The sequence below is a fragment of the Bos mutus genome, chromosome 6, assembly GCF_027580195.1.
Source record: "Bos mutus isolate GX-2022 chromosome 6, NWIPB_WYAK_1.1, whole genome shotgun sequence".
In the NCBI taxonomy this organism is placed as follows: Eukaryota; Metazoa; Chordata; class Mammalia; order Artiodactyla; family Bovidae; genus Bos; species Bos mutus.
The window spans coordinates 96,966,597-96,989,730 of record NC_091622.1 but is presented as its reverse complement, the minus strand read 5'-3'; the positions used below and the strand labels follow the sequence as shown (position 1 = coordinate 96,989,730).

The 23,134-nt window shown below is 41.2% G+C and overlaps 1 protein-coding gene across 5 annotated transcripts in view; it reads left to right on the top strand.

The window, feature by feature from the left end:
* TMEM150C (transmembrane protein 150C) overlaps positions 1 to 22,794 on the top strand; it is a 111,782-nt gene extending 88,988 nt beyond the window's left edge. For 4 of the 5 annotated variants that reach the window (XM_005904343.3, XM_070372587.1, XM_070372588.1 and 1 more), the window contains 7 exons: positions 4,330 to 4,426; positions 5,828 to 5,881; positions 6,010 to 6,042; positions 6,507 to 6,574; positions 14,057 to 14,184; positions 16,923 to 17,100; positions 20,633 to 22,794. In XM_005904343.3, coding sequence (XP_005904405.1) covers positions 4,347 to 4,426; positions 5,828 to 5,881; positions 6,010 to 6,042; positions 6,507 to 6,574; positions 14,057 to 14,184; positions 16,923 to 17,100; positions 20,633 to 20,841 — 750 coding nt within the window. In that variant the 5' untranslated portion in view covers positions 4,330 to 4,346 and the 3' untranslated portion in view covers positions 20,842 to 22,794. The remainder of the gene's footprint in view (positions 1 to 4,329; positions 4,427 to 5,827; positions 5,882 to 6,009; positions 6,043 to 6,506; positions 6,575 to 14,056; positions 14,185 to 16,922; positions 17,101 to 20,632) is intronic. The other variant, XM_070372590.1, reaches the window with a different exon arrangement.
* Positions 22,795 to 23,134: the final 340 nt, after the last annotated feature.

Sequence of the window (23,134 nt, the reverse complement as noted above, 5' to 3'; positions counted from 1 at the left end):
TGTGAAGAACCAACTCACTGGAAAAGACCCTGATGCTGGGAAGGAATGAAGGCAGGAGGAGAATGGGATGACAAAAGATGAGATGATTGGATGGCATCACCGACTCAATGGACAAGAGTTTGAGCAAACTCTGGGAGATGGTGAAGGACAGGGAAGCCTGGCGTGCTGCAGTCTATGGGGTCACAAAGAGTCAGACACGACTGAGTGACTGAACAACAACAAAATACACATACACAGAAAGGAGAGCATGTAAAGCTCATGGAATCTGAATAAAGTGAAAACATTGTATCAGTGTCAGTATCTTGGTGTTGATATTGTACTGTGGTTATACAGGATGGGGATAAAGAGTGAAGGATATACAGGATCACTTTATTCTTTCTTACAACTGCCCGTGAACTTGGAATTTTCTAAAACAAACAAAAAACATAACCAAAGTAAACATTATGAAGAAGCACAAAGTAGTTCCATTAGGAGCTAATAAAACAATTATCCATAAACTTATTCTTATCACCTCGCAAGGCATCTCTTTGGTTAAGAAAGGGAAATTTTCATTTCTCATTAGACAAAGGATACAGTCTGGTTTTTTCCTAATTTGAACATAAGGTTTTCCTGTGAGAATTAAGCTAGTAAAAATAGAACATTTCAGGAGAGTAGCCATTAGCCACCTTAACTGCTTTCAAAACAAAATAAGAAAAGCAATGCTTACTTAAAGATAACCAAAGAGTAAACACTTAGAAAGGTGGGCCCTGAATATATATGTAAGGAAAAGGTATTAACTAGCTTTTGGAAAGTCATCTGAAGAAAGAAACTATTACTACCAGGAAGGGTGTCTGTATTGTCCTAGACAAGTATGAGCCCAGAGCAGAAAGCATTAACCCGTCCTCAGCCCAGCCCTGGAGGGAGAGTACTTTGTCCTTATAGGAGCACTGGCCTGCTTGGCAGTTAGAGTTGACAGAGATGCCACTTACAGAACACACATTATGTACGACGTACTTTGCCTGCCTTGTCATTAATGCTCCGAACAACCCTACAAAATAGTTATCTCCATAATGAAACTAAGGCTTAGGAGATGAAATAACAGGACTTCCCTGGTGGTCCAGTGGTTAAAACGTCACTTTCCAATGCAGTGGGCACGAGTTCGATCCCTGGTTGGGAAAACCAAGGTCCTGCGTGCCTTGGAGTATGACCAAAATTTTAAAACGAGAGAGACGGAAAAACTTGCCAGAGATCACACGGCTACAGAATGGCAGGCCTGGGCTTCAGTCCCCTGCCTGGCCATGCCACCTCCTGCCCACCATACTGCCTCTCTCGAAAGGCAGTGAGCGCACAAAGCCATTGTGCTTAATGCCATAGTCCTAGAATCGTCCTGGTAACTCTCTTCGCTCTTCTGTCTTGCAAGTTTTGATTTCTCATGTAGATGTTCCTAAAAGGGGGTCCAGTGCGAGTGTTTGTCCTTCTGGCAGTTGTGTCTCTCACTGTACATGAATTGGTTGACATTGTGATTTTGTCGCCAGTCCATTTTAAAAATGGTTAATAGGCATGCGTTCTTCTATGGCTGATAATTCTGGGTATACTGGAGAATTCTGTTACTGTAAAAATATAAGATACTGAACTTGGGTTAACTTCCAAGGTATTCCACCCCCCTGTAGGGCCTCAGAATTCAGTCTTCAAGATGGAGAGATGGTGTTACTGATTTAAGGAACTGTCCCAGGCTGACAGCATCAGTTATTGGCAAAGCTAAGGTTGAGAACTAGGTCTCCTACCTGTTACTCTGGTGTAACCATTTCAGCTCTACTTATCCTGACGGAGCACCCTATTTCAGGGGCAGCTCCAGAAAAATGGGTTTACATGCTCAATTAACATCCTTATTTTCTGTACTCCCTCTGCATTTTGAGTACTGGTGGAATTATTTTTGTTAGCATTATTTGTAGCTTTATTATGAGCCCACAATATTCTGTACATAAATTAATGAATGGATACTGAAAAACTGTATTGTGAATGTTTAAAATGTTCTTCATTTTTCACATTAACCGGATAGCACCACTGGCTCATAGAACAGCTTTTATATATTACACAGACTACTACCCATAAATAGTTGTATTCATCAGAGTATTTCCACCACCTGTTATAGTACCTGTCACAAGTAGGTTGTCAATAGTTATATACGGGTTTGGATTGGATTCGATTGAATTAAATTGATTGAAAGTGGCTCTAATGTGTTTCAACTTCTAGATTCTATAATTTATTTAACACCCCTACTCAGATAGATGTTCAGACAACAGCATGATTGTTCACTGACACAGTGTTAGGTCCAACTGTCTGTGCCTTAGTGTGAAAGACGTACCGAATCAGGTAGGTCAGTTCTGAGAACTAAGATCTGAGTCCTCGCAGGTTAGCAGCCTGGAAGGGAAGTCTATGTTCTCTCTCTGTTTTCAACACTCGGAAGAGCCAGGTAATCTCAGCACATGAAAGCAGGTATCATGGAGGTATCAGAAATGTGGCAGCACTGGTTCAAACCCAGTAAGTAACTTTTTGTGGTTAATTATAAAACCCGAAATATTAATAATGAGCAGTGATATTTCCTTGTGAAAGTGTTAGTTGCTCGGTCGTGTCTGACCCTTTGCGACCCCGTGGGCTGTAGCCAGCCAGGCTCCTCTGTCCTTGGGAATTCCCAGGCAAGAATACTAGAGTGGGTAGCCACTACCTTCTCCAGGGGATCTTCCCAATCCAGGGATTGAACCTGGGTCTCCCGCATTGCAGGTGGATTCCTTATTGTCTGAGCCATCCACTCTTACTACTGGGAGACTTTTAGTTGTCATCATGTCTTCTGTACAGTGTTGCTAAAGCAGGCGAAATGATGGTTGTTGAAATTTCCATTACTTTCTTCTAGTTCAAACAAGGGACCTGCTTTCAGAGCTTTTAGCTCCCTGTGAACATATCCTTCCTTGCCAAACAAAAATAATAGCCACTGTTAGAGGTGCATTTAATCACATTATCCTGTTTGTCAGGTCACCTGTGGAGGTCACTTAGGACATTTTAGTTGCTTGGAACAAGCTTTCCTTTTTGCCTTAAGGATTGTTGGCATCCAGTGTCTCAAATCAATTTCATCTGATAGCTTTGGGCAAAGAAGGAAACTGATAATTAGTTACTTCTTTCTGTTCTATACCAATAACTTTTCACAGATGTATCTGAAGCTTCTGGTTTTCATTTCATTTTTGTGGAGAATTTTTTGTTCACATATTTTTCCTTTAAAATACAATATCCAAAATGCCTGACATCTGTATTCTTTTTCATTGTGTTGGTTGAAGCAAATTGAAAGTTATCCACAACACATTGTTTTCTAGAGCATTCGTCTCCAGAGTCTTCTGAGATGGTTGCTCAATAACATGTCAGGAGGAAAGTCCAGATTTGCAAAGCATTTGTCATTCCTTTCTGTGCTGCTGATTTGTTTAGTAACCATTTCTCACACTCTTGTCTGCCAAGTTGCAGAAATATGTACAAGCCAGGTCCACAGATCTATAAATCCATAAGTATTAATAATAGTACTAGGACTTACTGGTGGTCTGGTGGTTGAGACTCTGCACTTCTGATGAAGGGGGCATGGGTTTGATCCCTGGTCAGGGAACTAAGATCCCACATGCCATGCAGCCAATAAATAAATAAAAAGATGATGAATGTAGATAGTTTCAAAATGTCAGATTACTAGAAAACTATGTTAGGGACTTCCCTGGTCATCCAGTGGCTAAGACCCCATGCTCTCCATGCAGAGGGCCAGGGTTCAATCCCTGCTCAGGGAACTCGATCCTACCTTCTGCAGCTAAGTGTCTGCATAACTCAACTAAAGATCCCACATGCTGCAAGGAAGATCAAAGACCATACATGCCACAACTGAGACCTAGCACATCCAAATAAATACATAAACATTTTAAAAAAGAAAACTATGTTAAGTAATATTAATAGCACTACAAGTAGGTTGTATGCCTTTGGTATCTAGATTTTCTCCTGAAAGTCCTAACCCAAACTCTTTGGTCCTTTCTTGAATACACTGATGCTTGTATAAGGATGCACATCTTTAGGAGAAATTTTCCATCAATTCTCAACTAAAATTTTGGAATATTTAAGGTAATGATAGAAAACAGTCTAACATGTTACTTGCTCAAGGGATTTCCTGCATGTGTAGTTGACAGTAATGATACTCATTTGAATCTTTGTTTCATAAACTATGCTTTTGTTTTTTTTTTTTTTTCATTAAAGTAAGCTTCCTTTCTATCTTGAAAGGGTGAGACCAAGTTTTGCCTTAGTTATTAACACTTGTTGATTTTATTTCAGGGGCACAGGCATCAGGCATGGATGGGAAGAAATGCAGTGTATGGATGTTTTTACCTCTTGTTTTTACCGTGTTTACATCTGCTGGGTTGTGGATAGTGTGAGTATTCTCTTATGTAAGGATTCAGGTGTAATGTAGATAAAAAAGTAAAGTCTTGATAGTACAGCCCCCCTTTTCTGTGTCTGCAGGCTCCACACCCTCAAAGTCAACCAACTCCTAATCAAAAATATTCAGGAAAAAAAAAATTCCAGAAAGTTCCAAAAAGCAAAACTTGAATATGCTGCTCACTGGCAACTACTTATATAGCATTTTACTTTATCTTTACAACTATTGTATTTAGTGTCATCAATAACTTAGAAATGAAAGTGTACAGGAGGATGTGCAGAGAGTACAGGTGACCCTTGACCAGCAGTACTTTGAACTGTGAGAGTCCACTTATACGTGGATTTTTTTCAATAAATACTACAGTACTATGTGGTCCATGGTTGGTTGAGTTTGAGGATGTGGAGCTGACTACAGGATGTGAGAATCCACAGATTCTGGTATCCACTGCTTCTCCTGGAACCAGTCCCCTGCAAATACAGATGGACAACTGTATATGTCATATTCTCGTGAATGTATTTGTAAATACTTTAAAATAATGTTGGCTAACTCAACCTTGCTGAAGTCCCCATTTCCCTGTCTTTGTTCTATCACCCAAAGTAAACAATAAGTATGAGTAATAAATTTTGCAAAGCATATATTGCATACTGGTGATATGGACTCACTATTTGCAAGATTTGCTAATTTGACGCTAACGTGCTACAGATTTGGGCTTCCCAGGTGATGCAGTCGGAGAAGGCGATGGCACCCCACTCCAGGACTCTTGCCTGGAAAATCCCATGGACGGAGGAGCCTGGTGGGCTGCAGTCCATGGGGTCGCTAAGAGTTGGACATGACTGAGCTACTTCACTTTCACTTTTCACTTTCATGCATTGGAGAAGGAAATGGCAACCCACTCCAGGGTTCTTGCCTGGAGAATCCCAGGGACGGGAGAGCCTGGTTGGGCTGCTGTCTCTAGGGTTGCACAGAGTCGGACACGACTGAAGCAACTTAGCAGCAGCAGCAGCAGCAGCAGCAGGTGATGCAGTGGTAAAAAATCTGCCTGCCAATGCAGAAGACTCAAGAAAGGAGGGTTCAGTCCCTGGGTGGAGGAGATTCCCTGGAGAAGGAAATGGCAACCCTCTCCAGTATTCTTGCCTGGAAAACTTCATGGACAGAGGAGCCTGGCGGACTACAGTCCATGGAGTCACAAAGAGTCGGACTCAACTGAGCACACATACATACGTATATTCGAACATTTGCTTGTTTAACGTTATCGAATATATGGACGTCCTTATTCTCGATGACTGTTAAACAAGCAAATATGATTTAATGTGGTTAGTCCAGTAATATTGGGAAACAGATAATTCTTTTTTTAAATTTCTTTGCTTTATAAAGTTTATTGTTTTTTCTTCATAGATACTTCATAGCTGTGGAAGATGACAAAATTTTCCCATTAAATTCAGCTGAAAGGTAAAGTTTATCTCTGGGTAACTCTTTGTTCATCAGTAGATTTAGCAAAACTTTGCCACTGGTAAAGTTAAACTATGCAAAAGTAACTGTGTGTTAACCTGAGCTTCTGGGTTTTTTCTGTCATCCAGGAAACCTGGTGTGAAGCATGCACCATATATAAGGTAACTTGATCATTCTCTTCTGATCTGCTGTATCTTAGGCAACGTTAGCAGGGTGTATTAGTTCTGACTATTAGGACAAAGTAGCCTAGACTGGGTGGCTTACAAACATCAGAAATCTATTTCTCACATCTCTGCAGGCGGAAGTCCAAGATCAGGGTGCCAGCGTGGTCAGGGTCTGATGAGAACCTCTTCCGGTTTCAGCCTGCTGCGTTCTCATTGTGTCCACACATGGCGGAAAGAGGACTAGAGAGCTCCCTGGGGCCCTTTTATAAGGGCACTAACCCCATTCACTGGGGCTCTACTTTCATCACTTAATCACCTCCCAAAGGCCCCGCCTCCTAATACCATCACGTGGGATGTTAGGATTTCAGCATATGAATTTTGAGGGGACATAGACATTCAGTCTATTGCAAACAGTCATAGATTTTACTATAGAAATAATAAAACATTTCATATTTTTCAAGTATTGCAGGTGATGAACCTCCTGCAAGCTGTGTGTTTAGTCAAGTTATGAACATGGCAGCATTCCTAGGTAAGAAGAACATGAAGAATGCTTTACGTGCTTTGGGATATTTCTTTTTTATTTTAAATTCTCCAAAAACTCATATCAAAAGTATGGTGGGCTTAGTGGATAATTTAGTGTCATATCATGTCAGTATGCTAAAGAGGGCTTTTTTTGTTTTGAGGGTCCTTTTTTTTCATAAATCCCTTTCACCTGCTTACCTTCCGTTTTCTTTTCCCTTTACCATCTTCAATCATTATAGCAAATTCTTGACTTTATTTCTTTTGCTGCATGAAATAATGTATTTCATGTGCCATAAAAATCCTGCATGAGACTATAATATTGTGCAATATGTTTTCTTTAAAAAGAATGCTTTATATATTCTTTCACGGGCAAGCATGAAAAATGCATAGGGTCTGAGATAAATATTGATGTGTATAGACATCATCTTTCAGTCTAAAGGTTGGCATTATCATTAGGGTCATGCCCTCCCCTGTTCCTGTACACATATCAAGCTGGCAAATGGGAACACAGGTTTATAAAAAACAGAAAGAAACCTTTTGTACTCATGTCCGGCCCTAATTCCCTTTTCCTTTAGGGACTAAAGCTCTCATTTAATATCCTGTCCTCTTTGTTCTGTGAGTGCTTCTCTCCGGGGGCTGTGGGAACCAGCCATACTCTCTGTCTTCCTCCAAATCAGCCTTATTGTTGTTCAGTCGCTCAGCTATGTCTGACTCTTTGTGACCGCATGGACTGCAGCACACCAGGCTTCCCTGTCTTTCACCATCTCCCAGAGTTTGTTCAAACTCATGTCCATCGAGTCAGTGATGCCATCCAACCATCTCATCCTCTGTCGTCCCCTTCTCCTGCCCTCAATCTTTCCCAGCATCAGGGTCTTTTCCAATGAGTTGGCTCTTCCCGTCAGGTAGCCAAAGTATTGGAGCTTCAGCTTCAGCATCAGTCCTTCCAAATGGTTTAATCTTCTTGCAGTCCAAGGGACTCTCAAGAGTCTCCTCCAGCACCACAGTTCAAATTGCGGAGCTCATCTCCTCCAGGCCAAGGACTGCTCTGTGTCTTTCAACAGGTTGGGACTTCCCTGGTGGTCCAGTGGTTAAGACTCCATGCTTTCCATGCAGAGGGCACGGGTTTGATCCTGGGTCTGCGAATTAAGATCCCACATGCCATGCAGTGCACCCAACAAAAGAAAAAAGTCAACCAATTATCAGCATTAGTATTTTGTTGGGTCCAGTCAGTGATGGCTAAATCCTTCAACAGCAGTTTTCTGAACATGGTCCTTTTGGATACTGAGACTTTCACTCCAAGTGAGAGCTCATGATGATGTTTATTACTGAGGGAGTATTTGACCTTTGTAGCACCTGTCCTCCAAAGAGGTGGCCTGTTATTTCAACTATTTATAACTCTCCTCCCCCTAAAAAATTTCTCTGGCTCTTACATGTTCTTTTTAAATTTTTGCTGTAGGAAAAGGGAAGACCTATAAAATTCCCTGGAAAATCAAGGGAGATGGTTGGTCCAACCTGCACCACAGGCAGAATCTTAGTTGGTTCAGAAGGCAGAGAAACATGGGGAATGTTCCCTTGAGCCCCCAGGGGAAACGCTGGGCAGTCTGGTTTTGTCCTCACTGCCTTCAGTCTTCGTGTTAGTCATTCAGTTGTGTCCAGCTCTTTGAGATCCCATGGACTGTAACCAGCCAGGCTCCTCTGTCCATGGAATTTTCCAGGCAAGAATACTAGAGTGGGTTGCCATTCCCTTCTCCAAGGGATCTATGTGACTCAAGGATTGAACCTGCGTCTCCTGCATAGGAACTCAGTACTCACTCTTTTTTCCTACTCTTCATACCACTCTTCTGAAAAGATGTAATAAATGTACTCATACTAAGGCATAAATGACCTCTAAGGAGATATTTGCATCTAATAGAACACAAAGTCCCAAGAATGACTCTGGACTTGCAGGATCAGAGACCTTTCCCAGTCCATCAGCAATCACACCACGTAGGCAGGTTGGTACCAACTCATACCATCATCCCCACGGAGCACAGCAATAACAGTAATTAATGACAGTCCCTTAACATTCCAGGCACAATGCTAAGTGCTTTGCAAACATTACCTCTTTTAATCATAACACACTGGAGACTTCCCTTACGAGGAAATGTCACAGGATGTCTGTCCGCCATGGGGCTTTAAAGAAACCAGTGAACATGTTAGAAGCCACATGTTACCCTTTGTATTCTTAAGACAAATTGATATGTCCCAATAGTCCTTAGCGCAGTATCTAAAATATGCCAGTTTTCCCAGCCCACAAATTTATCCCTTTACAAAGCTGATGATTAACTCAGTATAAAAGCAGTTCCAAAAACACAGTCATGAGAACAAGTTCCCCTCTTGCAGATGACATCTGTCAGCATCTGATTCTCCAGTCCTCCCCTGCTCCATCAAGAAGCAATTAGGTTTTTACTGGCTTTTGCTCTAAGGTATTGCAGCATCCGGTGTTTATTATATCTCATCACTTTTAGTGCCAGCTGGTAGACACAAAACTGAGTAAGATTAGTGTTCAGTGAGAGTGAACCATCTATTATTTACTTATCCAGGAGTGAAAATGAATCATTTTCCTAATAATTCTTGCCTTACACTGTGGTCACTTTTGTCTCCCCAGGCCTGTCCCTTTTAGATCTCAGACTATCATTTCAGATGACATAACTAACTATAAGAAACAGCCTGCATGCTGTGTGTTCACTCAGTTGTGTCTGACTCTTTGTGACTCCATGGACTGTAGCCTGCCAGACTCTTCTGTCCATGGGATTTTCTAGGCAATAATACTGGAGTGGGTTGCCATTTCCTCCTCCAGCAGGTCTTCCTAACCCAGGGATCCAACCTGTGACTCCTGTGTCTCCTGCATGGTAGGCAGATTCTTTACTACTGAGCCATGGAAAAAGCCCTAAGAAACAACAAAGACCTCATCTAAGTCACTGCTTGTTGGCAGCCATATAGATTATAATTTACAACCTACAAATGCGTTGGTGTGGTATTTATTAAAATCAGTTAGCAAAAATCTTGTGTTTTTTTGATGGACTAATCAAAGATCCAACCAGTCCATTCTGAAGGAGATCAGCCCTGGGATTTCCTTGGAAGGAATGATGCTTAAGTTGAAACTCCAGTACTTTGGCCACCTCATGCGAAGAGTTGACTCATTGGAAAAGACTCTGATGCTGGGAGGGATTGAGGGCAGGAGGAGAAGGGGACGACAGAGGATGAGATGGCTGGATGGCATCACTGACTCGATGGATGTGGGTCTGAGTGAACTCCGGGAGTTGGTGATGGACAGGGAGGCCTGGCGTGCTGCGGTTCATGGGGTCACAAAGAGTCGGACACGACTGACAGACTGAACTGAACTGAACTGAATCAAAGATCAAATAACTGCTCAGTGATTTTCTTTACAGAATTATTTATATTGTTTGTTCTAAATCTGTACTTTTATGATCTAAGATACATTTCTTTTCTAAAAAATTAATGTATTTATTTTAATTGGAGGCTAATTACTTTACAATATTGTGGTGGTTTTTGCCATACATTGACATGAATCACCCATGGGTGTACATGTGTTCCCCATCCTGAACCCCCCTCCCACGTTCCTCCCCATCCCATCCCTCAGGGTCATCCGAGTGCACCAGCCCTGAGCACCCTGTCTCATGCATCGAACCTGGACTGGTGATGTATTTCACATATGACAATATACATGTTTCACTGCTATTCTCTCAGATCATCCCACCCTCGCCTTCTCCCACAGAGTTCTTTACATCTGCATCTCTTTTGCTGTAAGACACATTTCTTAATAGAAATATTTCTGCCCTGGAGAGGTTGTGAGGATAAAGTTAATAGCTGAATGATTTTGGTCACCTAACAGCAGCCTCTCTCCCTCCTTCAGCCAAAATATATTGATTGTTGTGTTCTACTGCTGTCATAAATAGGTATTATTGATGCATAAACAGCAAAACTAAACAAAATGAAGAAGAATTTGGCCAGGCACCAGTCTACAACTGCAATGAAGAGCTGCTATTTTGGGTTTGAACTTGAAGAACCCTATCAGCTTCAAAATAAAAAATTTAACAAAGAAAATAGGCAATTACTCTCTAATATTTGTATTTTTTAACACAGAGATAAATTAAAAAGAGCATCTGTATAGCAGATGTATAGCAAAGAACTGCTGTAAGTATCAAAAACCACAGATGGGTGGGTTTTTTTAAATCTTTTCTAAAACTGTAAGTAAAATTTTAAAAATCTAAGGAAACTTTAAAATGATCTGTTGAACAGAATGTTAATGTGGTAAAAATTGGTTTGCACATGTAAAGATAGCTTTGAAATTGCCCTACTGCCCAGAAGACCCTTTCAAGAAGCTATAATTAAATCACTACTTGGTTGTAAGTGGACTTCATAACAGATAGTCTGAATCTGCCTCCATTTAAACCTTTTAATAAAACTGTTAACAGACCAGAAACTTTATTATTTCCACAACCATAAGATTTCAACTAGATCTTATTTTAAAAGGAAAGTATGCCTTGTCTCAGTTGATTTTTTTTTTTAAAGATTTGTTTATTTATTGCCTGTGCTGGGTCTTTGTTGCTGCTCTGGCTTTTTCTCTAGTTGTAGTGAGCAGGAGCTACTCTCTCGTGTGGGTGGGCTTCTCATTGCAGTGGCTTCTTCTGTTACAGAGCACAGATTCTAGGTCCATGGTCTTCAGGAGTTGCAGTATGTAGGCTCAGTAGTTATGACACAGAGGCTCAGTTGCCCCATGGCATGTGGGATCTTCCCAGACCAGGGATCAAATTGGTATTCCTTGCGTGCAAGGAGTATTCTTAACCACTGGACCACCAGGGAAGCCCTCAGCTGATTTATAATGGAGTTAATAGGTGAAAAGGGCAAAATGTGGTGTTTGGAATGCAATTCTGGAAGTTAGGCATTTTGGGTTGATTCCTGTCTTCAGGAAGGTTTCTGCTTCCTGTTTAATTTCATTATCTGTTCTTGATGAAATGATTTACCATGCAGATTACAAATGAGAAGGCTAGAATAACTGGAGCCAGGGGGATGGTACATGTCCAGAGTTCGCTGGCGAGAAATGAGGAACACAAAGAGAGACAGTAACTGTGTCCCTGGGAGTACAGTGGCACCAACTACGTGGATGGCCAACGTGAAGAACCATCTTGGTGTCTGCCTCAGCGGTGTGAGTCAGGGCTTCGGCCAGAGTTCCAGCACCGTCCTAGCCCTCCAAACTGAATGACAACCAGAGAGTTCCCAGAGTCATACCCCACACTAGTCATTTTTAAAAGCACATTTGAAATGTATTTCAAACGCATTTTGTCATATTTGCCTCGGTATTTTGTCATTCAGTTCAGTTCAGTCGCTCAGTCGTGTCCGACTCTTTGCGACTCCATGGAGTGCAGCACGCCAGGCTTCCCTATCCATCACCAACTCCCGGGAGCTTGCTCAAACTCAGGTCCATCGAGTTGGTGATGCCATCCAACCATCTCATCCTCTGTCATCACATTCCCCTCCTGCCTTCCATCTTTCCCAGCATCAGGGTCTTTTCCAGTGAGTCAGTTCTTCGCATCAGGTGGCCAAAGTATTGGAGTTTCAGCTTCAGCATCAGTCCTTCCAGTGATTATTCAGGACTGATTTCCTTTCGGATTGATTTTGTCATTATGCCCTGACTAATATCCACACACACGTAACTAGCAAGTGTCTCCCCGATGGCCTGTGTGGAGATTTCTGGTCTAAATCTAATGGCTTCCTTTTCTGAAGATCACTTTGTGTTGAGGTGCTTGTAGTGAATTTCTCCTCTCCCCACTTCTTCCTCCTATTTCCATCCCCAAAGTAATAGAAATTTTTTCATCTCCTAATGTGGACAGAGGAGCCTGGTGGACTACAGTCACAAAAGAGTCGGACACAACTATTCGACTAAACAACAAGGAGAACTGTTGTCACTGTTAATAGACTTCTGAAAATATTCCACTGTAGCTCCTAACTGGATCCCTCAAACCATTAGGTTAAAACACTATTATCAACTAAAGTATAATCTATTAATCTGATGATAAATCGTGGGCTAAGTATACTAAAAGCTAAATCAGAGCCAAACAATTTACGATTTCATAAATTATGGTTTATTTCTATTTTGCTTCCCAAATCCAAATGTTATCCAAGTTGTATACCACTCTTTCACCAGAGGTACTTGGAACTGAAAGTCAATTCAATGAACTAACTTCGTAGCTTGAAACTGTTAAATTCGGCAGACCTGAGAAATGCAAATTTGTGGATGGTTTCTTATTAATGGCTACTATATTGGCCAGTAATCAAGGTAGACTTTTAGCAAATAATTACCTACTGAATTGCTGTATAAATAGGATAATTCCTGAATTCCTAATCATCTTCCCTGCTAAACCTTAATGTCAAAATAAATTGCCTTAGGAAGTAGTAACTGCCTTTCCTTATATTAGCTATAACATATTAACTGCAAGTGCTTTTTAAAAATCATTTGTAGACTAGGCTCTCCCAGCTTTTTGTATAAATATGAAAATATCCCTGCAGTAAGCAATTAATAAAAGGGGATTCTTAGATTAATGGCTTGAGTATGGACTAGCCTCACGGTCACTATTAGAAGGCAGATTTGAAATCTAAGTAACTTCCTTCATTCTCTCTTCAGATTCTCCGATGACAATTTGGTTGAAAAGAGTGGGCTTTCAAAATGAGTAATTAACATCATTTGGAAGAACTGAGCTTTCTTAATATAATCACAGTATGATTTTTAATACATACCAAACCCCCAGATCTGCTATGTTAAAATACAGATTCCATGATTTTCTTAGTGCCCTAATTTAGATGAACTATCTTTGTCCTTTGACAATGAACACCCCCAAGTAGAATCAGAGGAGAGAGGGAGTGAACTAGTAACAAAGGGATTTGTATACGTGCTTTATCTTCCTTCGCATACCCAGGGATGATTTCTGGCACAGGCACCAGCAGGTTTGTCTAGACTGATAACCATGTCTTCTTCCCCACGTTTTCTTGCCCCGTCTGTCCTAACACTGTTCTCAATTAAAGGGTGATTGAATCAGTGAATTCTCGTGCCATGGGCTGACTCTCTGCATCTGATTTGTCGTGTGCCAAGCCTCTGCAGTGCTCTCCTAAGCCAGTCTGTCCTGTGCTAACCTTGTTTTTGAAAACTCTGGGAACAACACTATTACCAGTCTATCATCTTGCATCACCCAAGTAACATGTAACACTGCTGCTCCAGTTCCTCTCTGCTTTCCCCGGGTTAGCTAGAATAAAACATCTCAATAATCAGAAACATTGCCTGCAAGTTTTCTTTTAAAAATTGTCGTTTCAGAGATTTAAAAATGTACGATGGCAAGAAGTTTACTTTTGCAATTGTGGCTTTAGAGTGCTATTTCCTAGTCTGGCTGCGTGATTTCAATTTTCCAATTATAACATTTTGTTTTATTCCCAGCTCTTGTGGTAGCTGTTCTGCGCTTCATACAACTGAAACCAAAGGTTTTAAATCCGTGGCTGAATATTAGTGGCTTGGTGGCTCTCTGTCTGGCTTCCTTTGGAATGACCTTACTTGGTAATTTTCAGGTACTTCATTTGGCCTTTTTCATCTCCATCTCATGCTTCACCTATATGATTATCACAGCCAGTGAGGTATAGTCACTATGTGGCCCATAAAATTCTCCATGGACTTTTAAAAACATTCTAACAGTGGTTCCTAATATGCACAGGTTCTCCAGCAGTCAGCCTGTCTGATCATTGAGCCTCACCTCAGTCAGTTCAGTCGCTCAATCGTGTCCAGCTCTTTGCAAGCCCATGGACTGCAGCATGCCAGGCTTCCCTTATCCATACATGGGAAAGTCCTCACTGTAATTGGACATATAGCACAGCTACTGGGAAACACAGCTACTAAAATAGCTGTGTATTTTCTACAAGGGCTTTCAAAGTACTGTACACTTTTTTCATAATAAATTGTATCCAAATCTATTTTTCTAGAAAACTAATAGGACCATTGCCTTTCTATAATTAAACATTGAACATCCTTATTGGATGAAAGCTTGTGTTTCAGATTAGCAGGCTCACATGGGAGTTAGTTTGAAAATCAGAATTTCTTTAGAATGTGACTTGTATAAAGATGTACTAACCCTAACTCTTCTTCCCAGAAATATAAAAGTGCCAGGTCATTTAGGGACTTTCCTGGTGGCTCAGGTGGTAAATAATCTGCCTGCAATGCAGGAGACTCAGGTATGATCCCTAGAGGAGGGATTACTGGAGGAGGAAATGGCAACTCACTCCAGTATCCTTCCCTGGAAAATCCCATGGACAGAGGCACCTGGCTGGCTACAGTCCATGGGATCGCAAAGAGGCGTACACGACTGAGCGACTGACACACACACCCAAGGTCATTTAAGCATCATTTCCCTTGTCAGCACCAACTCTTGACTTCAGTTTTAAGTCATGGAGACCACTGCACTGTTGCAGTGGTTGTCTGTTTTCCCTGCCTCCATTTCCTCCCCAGCATCCTCCAGCCTCTGCTAAATACTGCTACTAGAAACCTCCTTCTTGCAATTAAACGCTGATCCTAGACTTCTCCCTTGTCTACTGGGTGAAATCCAAATGGTGAAGGCATTCCAGACACTCAGCACTCCAGTGAGCATTTCGTAATGTTCTCACTGAAAATAGGGTAGTGGGTTTTCTAAGACTGACTCTTGCCCTGAGTCCTCAGTGCTGATAATCCATTAAATTAGTATCTCATTCCCCCGGACACCCCCTGGTACAGTATTTTTTTACTTAATGGGTCGTCTGAAGACAGGCATGCAATCTCACCAGTTCCTCTAATTATCCAAGGCCTCATTCCATATCAACCCCAATAATGAGAAAGCTGCATTCTTAGAACCTATTGCCTTAGACAATGAATTATCAGGAGAATATTTGAGAGTTTATCTGTTGAGCTCCAAAATGTTAGGGCACAGAGCATTTTTTATTGAGATTTTGGTGGGAATCTTCCTTCCACTTATGCTTCTGTGCTACAAGGGCTGGCATGTTGTAAAATGCTCAATAACTATCATTTCTTTCAACTGGGTCTTGGATGGAAGTTACTGAGTAGACATTTTGTCTTTCATTTAAGTTCCCTAAAGAATCCCATTGATGGGATTGTTTGATTGAACCACAAATATTCAAAACCATCAATGATGACACTACATGCTCCTCATAGAACATTTTCTGGAGTATCTACAGAGATTACACAGGGAACAAATAATGCAGTTGCCTATACTCATTTCATAATTTTTTTAAATTTGACCCATGTAACTAAATATACCATCTATTTTTAAAATTAGATTTAAAAAATAAATAAACAGATTATGTATAGCATGGAAAGCCAGTTTTCTAGAAGTAAAATTTGACTTGGGGAATCATTATTTTAAATGTTTTAAAAATATGTGTTTTGACCTGTGGGGTGGTGGTTTTTTTCAAAGAAGAAAAAAATCCTACTGTACTACTGTATATTTTTTAAATCAGTGGGCAGTGATTTGAGCAGTTTACATCTCTGACTTCCAACTGAAACAACCCAAATGGGTCTCCTTTAACCTATTAACTGTATGAAGGCCTTGACCAGGAATCTTCAAACACTGTTGCCTTTTAATGGGTCTCCAGATATGGCAAAAGCTCATAAGTGTATTTTTCTTACTATAATGGGAGAGAAAAGGGAATTTCCTGGCAGTCCAGTAGTTAGAACTCCATGCTTCCCCTGCAGGGGTCACGGGTTCAACCCCCTTAACAATAATTGGCCATATTACAGAAAATGGACAATTCTGTAAGAATAGATGACAACCAGCATTGTTAGTTGTCCAGGCCAATGAAATCTTGACCTGCTTAGAACTGACCATGCTCAATAAGTAAATACACAGCCAGATTCTGGTCTCATTTCTTAATCTGGAGAACAGAGTTCAGGGTTTATGTCTGTAGAAACTTGACATTTCTCCTTTTATGGGTAACTTTCCTGTTTTTTTCTTTTACTTTTCTCCAAAGCTTTTATGGAAAACAAATTCAAAAACTAAATTACCACTGCTTGTTCATTCATTGGTTCATCTTAGCAAATGTTTTGAGGTTTGAGGGTACTAGTCATTTCCCTTCTTTCCCTCAGAGTTCAAACCAATGGAGAATAGACACAAAGAGCTGGTGGAGATAAAGATTGCTCTTTCTACAATCTGTTAGCCCACTCTTAGAACATCTCTTTACCTATTTCTTTCTCCTTCATGTGTTCCACTGGCCTGTATGTATTTTCTGAACGGGCCTCCACAGGTCATTATCTGTTCATCCCTTAGCTCACAAATGATGAAGAAATCCATAATGTCGGAACTTCCTTGACTTTTGGATTTGGCACGTTGACCTGCTGGATTCAGGCAGCATTGACACTCAAAGTCAACATCAAGAATGAAGGACGGAAGGTTGGAATTCCACGAGTTATTCTCTCAGCGTCTATCACTCTCTGCGTGGTCCTCTGTATCCTTTGAGTGTGAAAAGGGTCTCTGCCCGTGAGATTAAAACACAGATGACTTGTCCTTGTAGAAGATGAGAACACTGCCATTCTTAGTTACTTAGGATACTGTCAGATCATCTCAGAATGTTAGAAAAAACGAAAAGTAAAAGTAAAAACTGAAAACTCTCAGACCTCCTTTTCGTGCCAAAGAGGAGATGGAGAACTAAAAATAAAACAAGCACTGCCTGCTCAAAACTGTTTCAATCTGTAGGAATGGTGTCATGCATTCTCCTTATCACAAATGACATAAGGCTTCCTTTTGTGAAATAGACAGAATGCATAATCCAAGAGAGAATTGTGCTTTATTTCTTCCATCTTGACAATTTTTTTTCATTTGTGACTTTATCATGGCTCTGTTATTTCATTTAATTTATTAAACTGTAAAAATGAATTTCAAGAGACAAAAATACATTTCTAAACAAGTAAGCTTTTCTGGAAAAGAAATTCAAGAACTAGATTACCACGGCATGCACTGTTGTCCCAAACAAATAATTTTGAGGTTTTGATGTGCTATTTCCCTTCCTCCCTTGGAGTCTGAACCAATGAAGAACAGTCACAAGGAGCCAAATGGGTGTGAAGAAATCAGCCTTTATTCCTAGTAAACTTGGAAAGGAGAATTGTGCAGGCCTCCTCTCTCACACCTTAGAATTCAACTTATCCACCCAGTAACAAGTAGAGAAATCAGGGAAAGACAGAGAACAGCACTTCACTCAGTTGAACCCCAAACAGATTGCAGAGGGACTAGTCTAGGGTGGAGAACAGCGACCCCACCTACTATAGCAGAGCCCAGTGGAAGCAGGCCGGTTCCGAGCCCACCAATCAGATCAATCATTCCTAAGTGTTCACTCTAATAGGTCCTCTGGAAACCATGGAGAAGAAGGGAATAAGGTTCCTAGATGGCAAACTGTAAACTAACACTATTACAGTCTTCATGAATAGCCAGTATTTATTGGGCACTTATAATGTGGTAGACATTATTCTAAGCAACTTTAAATGTGTCTACGTTTTTAATCCTCACTTAACAAGAATAGTAACAGAGGTTAGTTACCCAAGATCACACATGGAATGTGTCAGTTTGTTTTAAACTCAGGCTCAGTTCTTTTACTTAGAGTGGCTTTAAAATATGAAAACATTTAGTCTTCAAAGACATTCTTTAGTTAGTGGATTATTTAGAGGTGTTTATTTCTTCTTCCTTTCCAAACTGCCATTCAGTCATTTTAGGGGTTTTCTGAAGTTCTATGGTCACATTAGATAGAGAACATCAAAGGACTTGAAATTCAAGTAATCTGAGAAATACTAGTAATCTGAGTAAACAAGTCACAATTATTTTATGAGTAAACAGGTCAGAATTCTGCCAGTGTGAGATCTGAAGATGTATCCCTCCCCTATTAAGCAATAATAATATTGTTTTGGCAATATTTTGAACTGTCAGTCAGAAGAGTATGTGAAGGTTTTGAATTATTTTTAATTTTGAGCTTATACTAAACAATTCTGATCCATGTTATTTCTGAAGACTTGGAACCATTTCTTGGTTCCCTGATGAATGGATCCAAGTCTAGTCAGGAGAACAAAGTTTAGCTGAAGTAGTTCTCACGTACTTTTTTGCTCTCTAAAAATTACCCAAGATTTTAAGTCTAAGTTCTGAATGTAGAACTAATTCTAAGGGAACATTTCTGACTTTCTAAATAACTTTATTTAGTCCTTGACCTCTTAGCCTTTCCCTAGAGCATTGGTCCCCAACCTTTTTGGCACCAGGGACGTTTCATGGAAGACAGTTTTTCCATGGACTGGGGTGGTGGGGGAGAGGCTGATGGTTTCAGGTTGTTTCTCATCAGTAGTGCCAAACCTAGATGCTTTGGACAGGCAGTTCACCATAGGGTTCATGCTCTCATGAGAATCTAATGCCTCCACTGATCTGATAGGAGGTGGAGCTCAGGTGTAATGAGAGCAATGGGGAGCAGCTGTAAACAAAGATGACGCTTCGCTCCCTTGCCTGCCACTCACTTCTGTTGTGCAGCCCCGTTCCTAACAGGCTGTGGACCAGCAGCAGTCCATGACCTGGGGTTGCAAACTCCTGCAATCAAAAATATTGTGAACCTTTCTTCTTCCAAGCTCCTACCTTTATATATCCTGAAGTGTGTGTGTGTGTGTGTGTGTATACATATATGCATATACTTCATATATATTCATGCATAGACATATCATCTGTTCCGTTGGTTTCTTAAGTTGCCTATTTTTATTTGGGCGCAAGTTTAAATGCAACACCAGGAGTGAAACCAGCCTATATAATATTGTCTGAAAAACAATAATAAAAATTAGAGAGAGGAAGGAGTGCCACTTAAACATTGTTAGTAACATTGCAAAAACAAACACAGCTTATATGGATGTGGTTCACTATTTGGTAAGTACACATTGTTCCATAGTCATTTGCAGTGTCTTTTAAAAATATAACATTATTTTTCTGGCCAAAGAATTACTTTGGAATTATAAGTCTTTAGCTAGTCTCACAGTTTATTAGGTCACCATGGAGAATAGTGGTCAAATGCATGGGCAAGGAGTCAGAGTTCTTGTGTTTGAGCCCCATTTCCACCAGTTAATACGTGTGTTACCCATTTGGCCTCCATTTCCTTATGTTAAGGGCTTCCTTGATGGCTCAATAGGTAAAGAATCTGCCTGCAGTGCAGGAGACTTGGGTAGGAAATGGCAACCCACTCCAGTATTCTTGCCTGGAAAATTCCATGGACAAAGGAGCCTGGCAAACTACAGTCCATGGAGTCGCAGAGTCAGATGTGACTGAGCGACAGAGGGCTGCAGTCCATGGGGTCTCAAAGAGTTGGACGCAACTGAGCATGCACACGTGCCCCTGTACTCCCTAATTTTTTAATTACTTATTTTTAATTGATAATGAATTAATTATAATTGCTTTCAACATTATGTTGGTTTGTGCCATACATCAACATGAATCAGCCATAGGTATACATATGTCCCCTCCTTCTTGAACCTCCCTCCCACCTCCCACCCCATCCCACCCCTTGAGATTGTCCCAGAGCTCCGGTTTGAGTTACCTGAGTCATACAGCAAATTCCCACTGGCTGTTTCTTTTACATACGGTGGTGTTGGTGTTTCCATGCTATTCTCTCCATTCGTCCCACCCTCTCCTTCCGCTTCCCCCGCTGTGTCCACAAGTCTGTTCCCTATGTCTGCGTCTCCTCTGCTGCCCTGAAAATAGGTTCATCAGTCTGTGCTCCCTATTTTAAACAAACTGAAGACAATAGGATGTTGTGAGGATCAAGCTAGGTGCTCCATGAAAGCACCTAGAAGCATGTCTGGCACAAAGGAAGGGCTGCATGACGTGGCCTCGTATTATTTATGTAGATAGAGTTCGGCTGGCCCTGGCAAGTTCTTTGGCTCTTTCCTGTAACCTGTCTCTGCCCAGAGAAGAGCCCAACCTTAACGTGGCCGACAGAGGTACTTTCCTTGACCACTTCTCCCCAGACTTCATCCTCATGGCGCAAGGCATCCACATGTACGCCGCCAGGGTCCAGTGGGGCCTGGTCATGTGCTTCCTGTCTTACTTTGGCACATTTGCTGTGGAGTTCCGGCATTATCGCTACGAGATTGTTTGCTCCGAATACCAGGAGAACTTCCTAAGCTTCTCAGAAAGCCTGTCTGAAGCTTCCGAATATCAAACCGACCAGGTGTAACCCTTCAGCTTTTCCTTGCTGGGCAGGTGGGTGTGGCATCGAGGGAGGGGCCAGGACACACCCATAGGACTTGACACACAACCTCGTGACACACCACACACACACATTCGTGGCCACATTTGCCAAATGAGCTTTTCAGGGCGAGTTATTTAACAAAAAAGCACAAGCCCTGTGTGTCGAAACACATGCTGTTACACTGAAAATATAATGCACGACAGAGCAAGAAGCTTGTGCATGATCACGTCTTTTCCCCTCTCTCCCAACACCCTTATTGTCCTCTTCATGTACTCCAGCCACCGTGATCACCCTACCTTGGGTAGGGCAGGCCAAATGTGACGTGGGAACAATGCCAACTCCCAACGTTGCCTTCAGATCCAAAGGGCTTGGAACCAGCTCATGAGGAAATTGTGAATCTGGCTCTTGAATGGACCGAGTATCATTTACTTGGACAGGCACTGTATAGAGATGTGACCCCTCGTAACCTGTGGACGATGTGGGATCAAGGATGGAACTTTCCCAAAGAAACTCCCTTCATCGTCGTTCAGCGGTTGGCTGACCAGATTCGACGCTATAAGCTGTGAGAGGGAAGTCCACCACGTGATTTGGACTTTCCTGTGACTGAGAAATATTCCCCAGTGTGAATATTTGCAGGACCAAGGTCTGCCAGGCATGGAGAGATGGGGGCAGCCAGGGTGTGGTTTCGTTTTTGCTTCTATAGTACGCTATGTTTGGTTTTTATTTTCTACTTCATGATTTGCCTTTTTTTTTTTTTTCGTAAGTAACTACCATGGGTCTTTCGAGGTCTCATGGATAAAGAGGATGTAGACCAAATGCAAGAACTAAACTTGTCTGGGGTTTAACCATGATAAAGCGGGGAGGGGAAGGTCACCTGTAGGCTCAATTTTATGTTTGAAGCCAAGAAAATATTCACAGAAAAGCACAAAGGTAATAAAAAGAACTCCTTCTGGACATTTGTCAAAGATAGGAGTTTTAGAGCATCTTGTTGGAGGTTCAAATAAGAGGGGAGTTTCTCAAACGTACCTATCGCTTAAATTTTGTATTGGGGTGGGGGAGGTTAAGGGCTTTTCATACTCAGAATTTGTAGGAGCCAATTAGAAGGGTACCCTCCCCCCCAAAACAAATTGGTTCAGCTGGTCCCCTACAACCCAGCATGCAGTTTCCACCTGCAAAGAGTTTAGAACTCAAACTGTAGGCCTGGGCTTTACAGAGGCTGTGTTTCATAAAAATGAGCAGAATTCTAAATTCAAAATGTCCTGGAGTGGGCCAAGCTGACGCTGTGAGTGCACTTTGTTTCAAGAAATCCCCAAATTCACTTCGCAGGGACTTGAGATTTCAAGGACTATAATGTGAACAATCTTTTTTAATTCAACACAAACTCTGAGCTTCTTGAGGAGGGGGTTCAATGACTTTTCACTTCTGTATTTATCCCCACTTCTTAGCACAGTGCCTGGCACACATTAGGTGCTCAACCAACGTCTGCTGACTAGAATTCCTGGTAATTTAGAGTAGGAAAAGGGTGTATCAGAGAAAGACTCAAAGATGAATGAGAGAGAAGATGACGTTTCCTGCAAGATAGATGGAAGGAATCATGAGGTGGGGGAGGGAGAATACCTCTAACAGCCAAGTAAAATGTGAGAAAAAGAGTGTTCTCCTATTAGAAAGGCATCTTACTGTAAATAGTCCAAGGGGACATTTGTTATTTTTGAATACTGCTTTGGAGGTTTTTTTTCATTTTTGTATTTTAAAAATTTTATCAAGGAACAAAGATTTATGAAGTTTTCTTTTACTCTACACAATCCAAGTTAAATAGCTTTTGGTGATGCACTGTACACTTTTTAAGAGTATATCTAATAGCACATTTTAACAGAATCAAGCAATGACTGGCATTATTCATTGAGATCTGATCGCTAAATAAAATTCTTTTATGCAGAATTGTGATTTTTTCTTTTTGGGCTCTTCAAAGAACATTTCTTCTCTAATACTGAAACATAGGTAAACCCAATGAGACATTATGTTGAAAATGAACTTCAGTGTTACATCGATAGCATATTTCTAGGGTGTTTGGGAACACTAACAACCAAGTCTCAGATTCTCCAGACACCAACTGAGTGTCCTACGATTCAGTTCAATTCTGACACTACCCAACATTATTGCCAGACTCCACCAGCTTAAAGGCTCAGTCCCACAAAACTGCCCTCACTTCCTATGCTGGTCACAAGCATCAGGTCCCCAGATTACCTTAGGTTCAACCTGGTCATAAAATTGGAGGGTT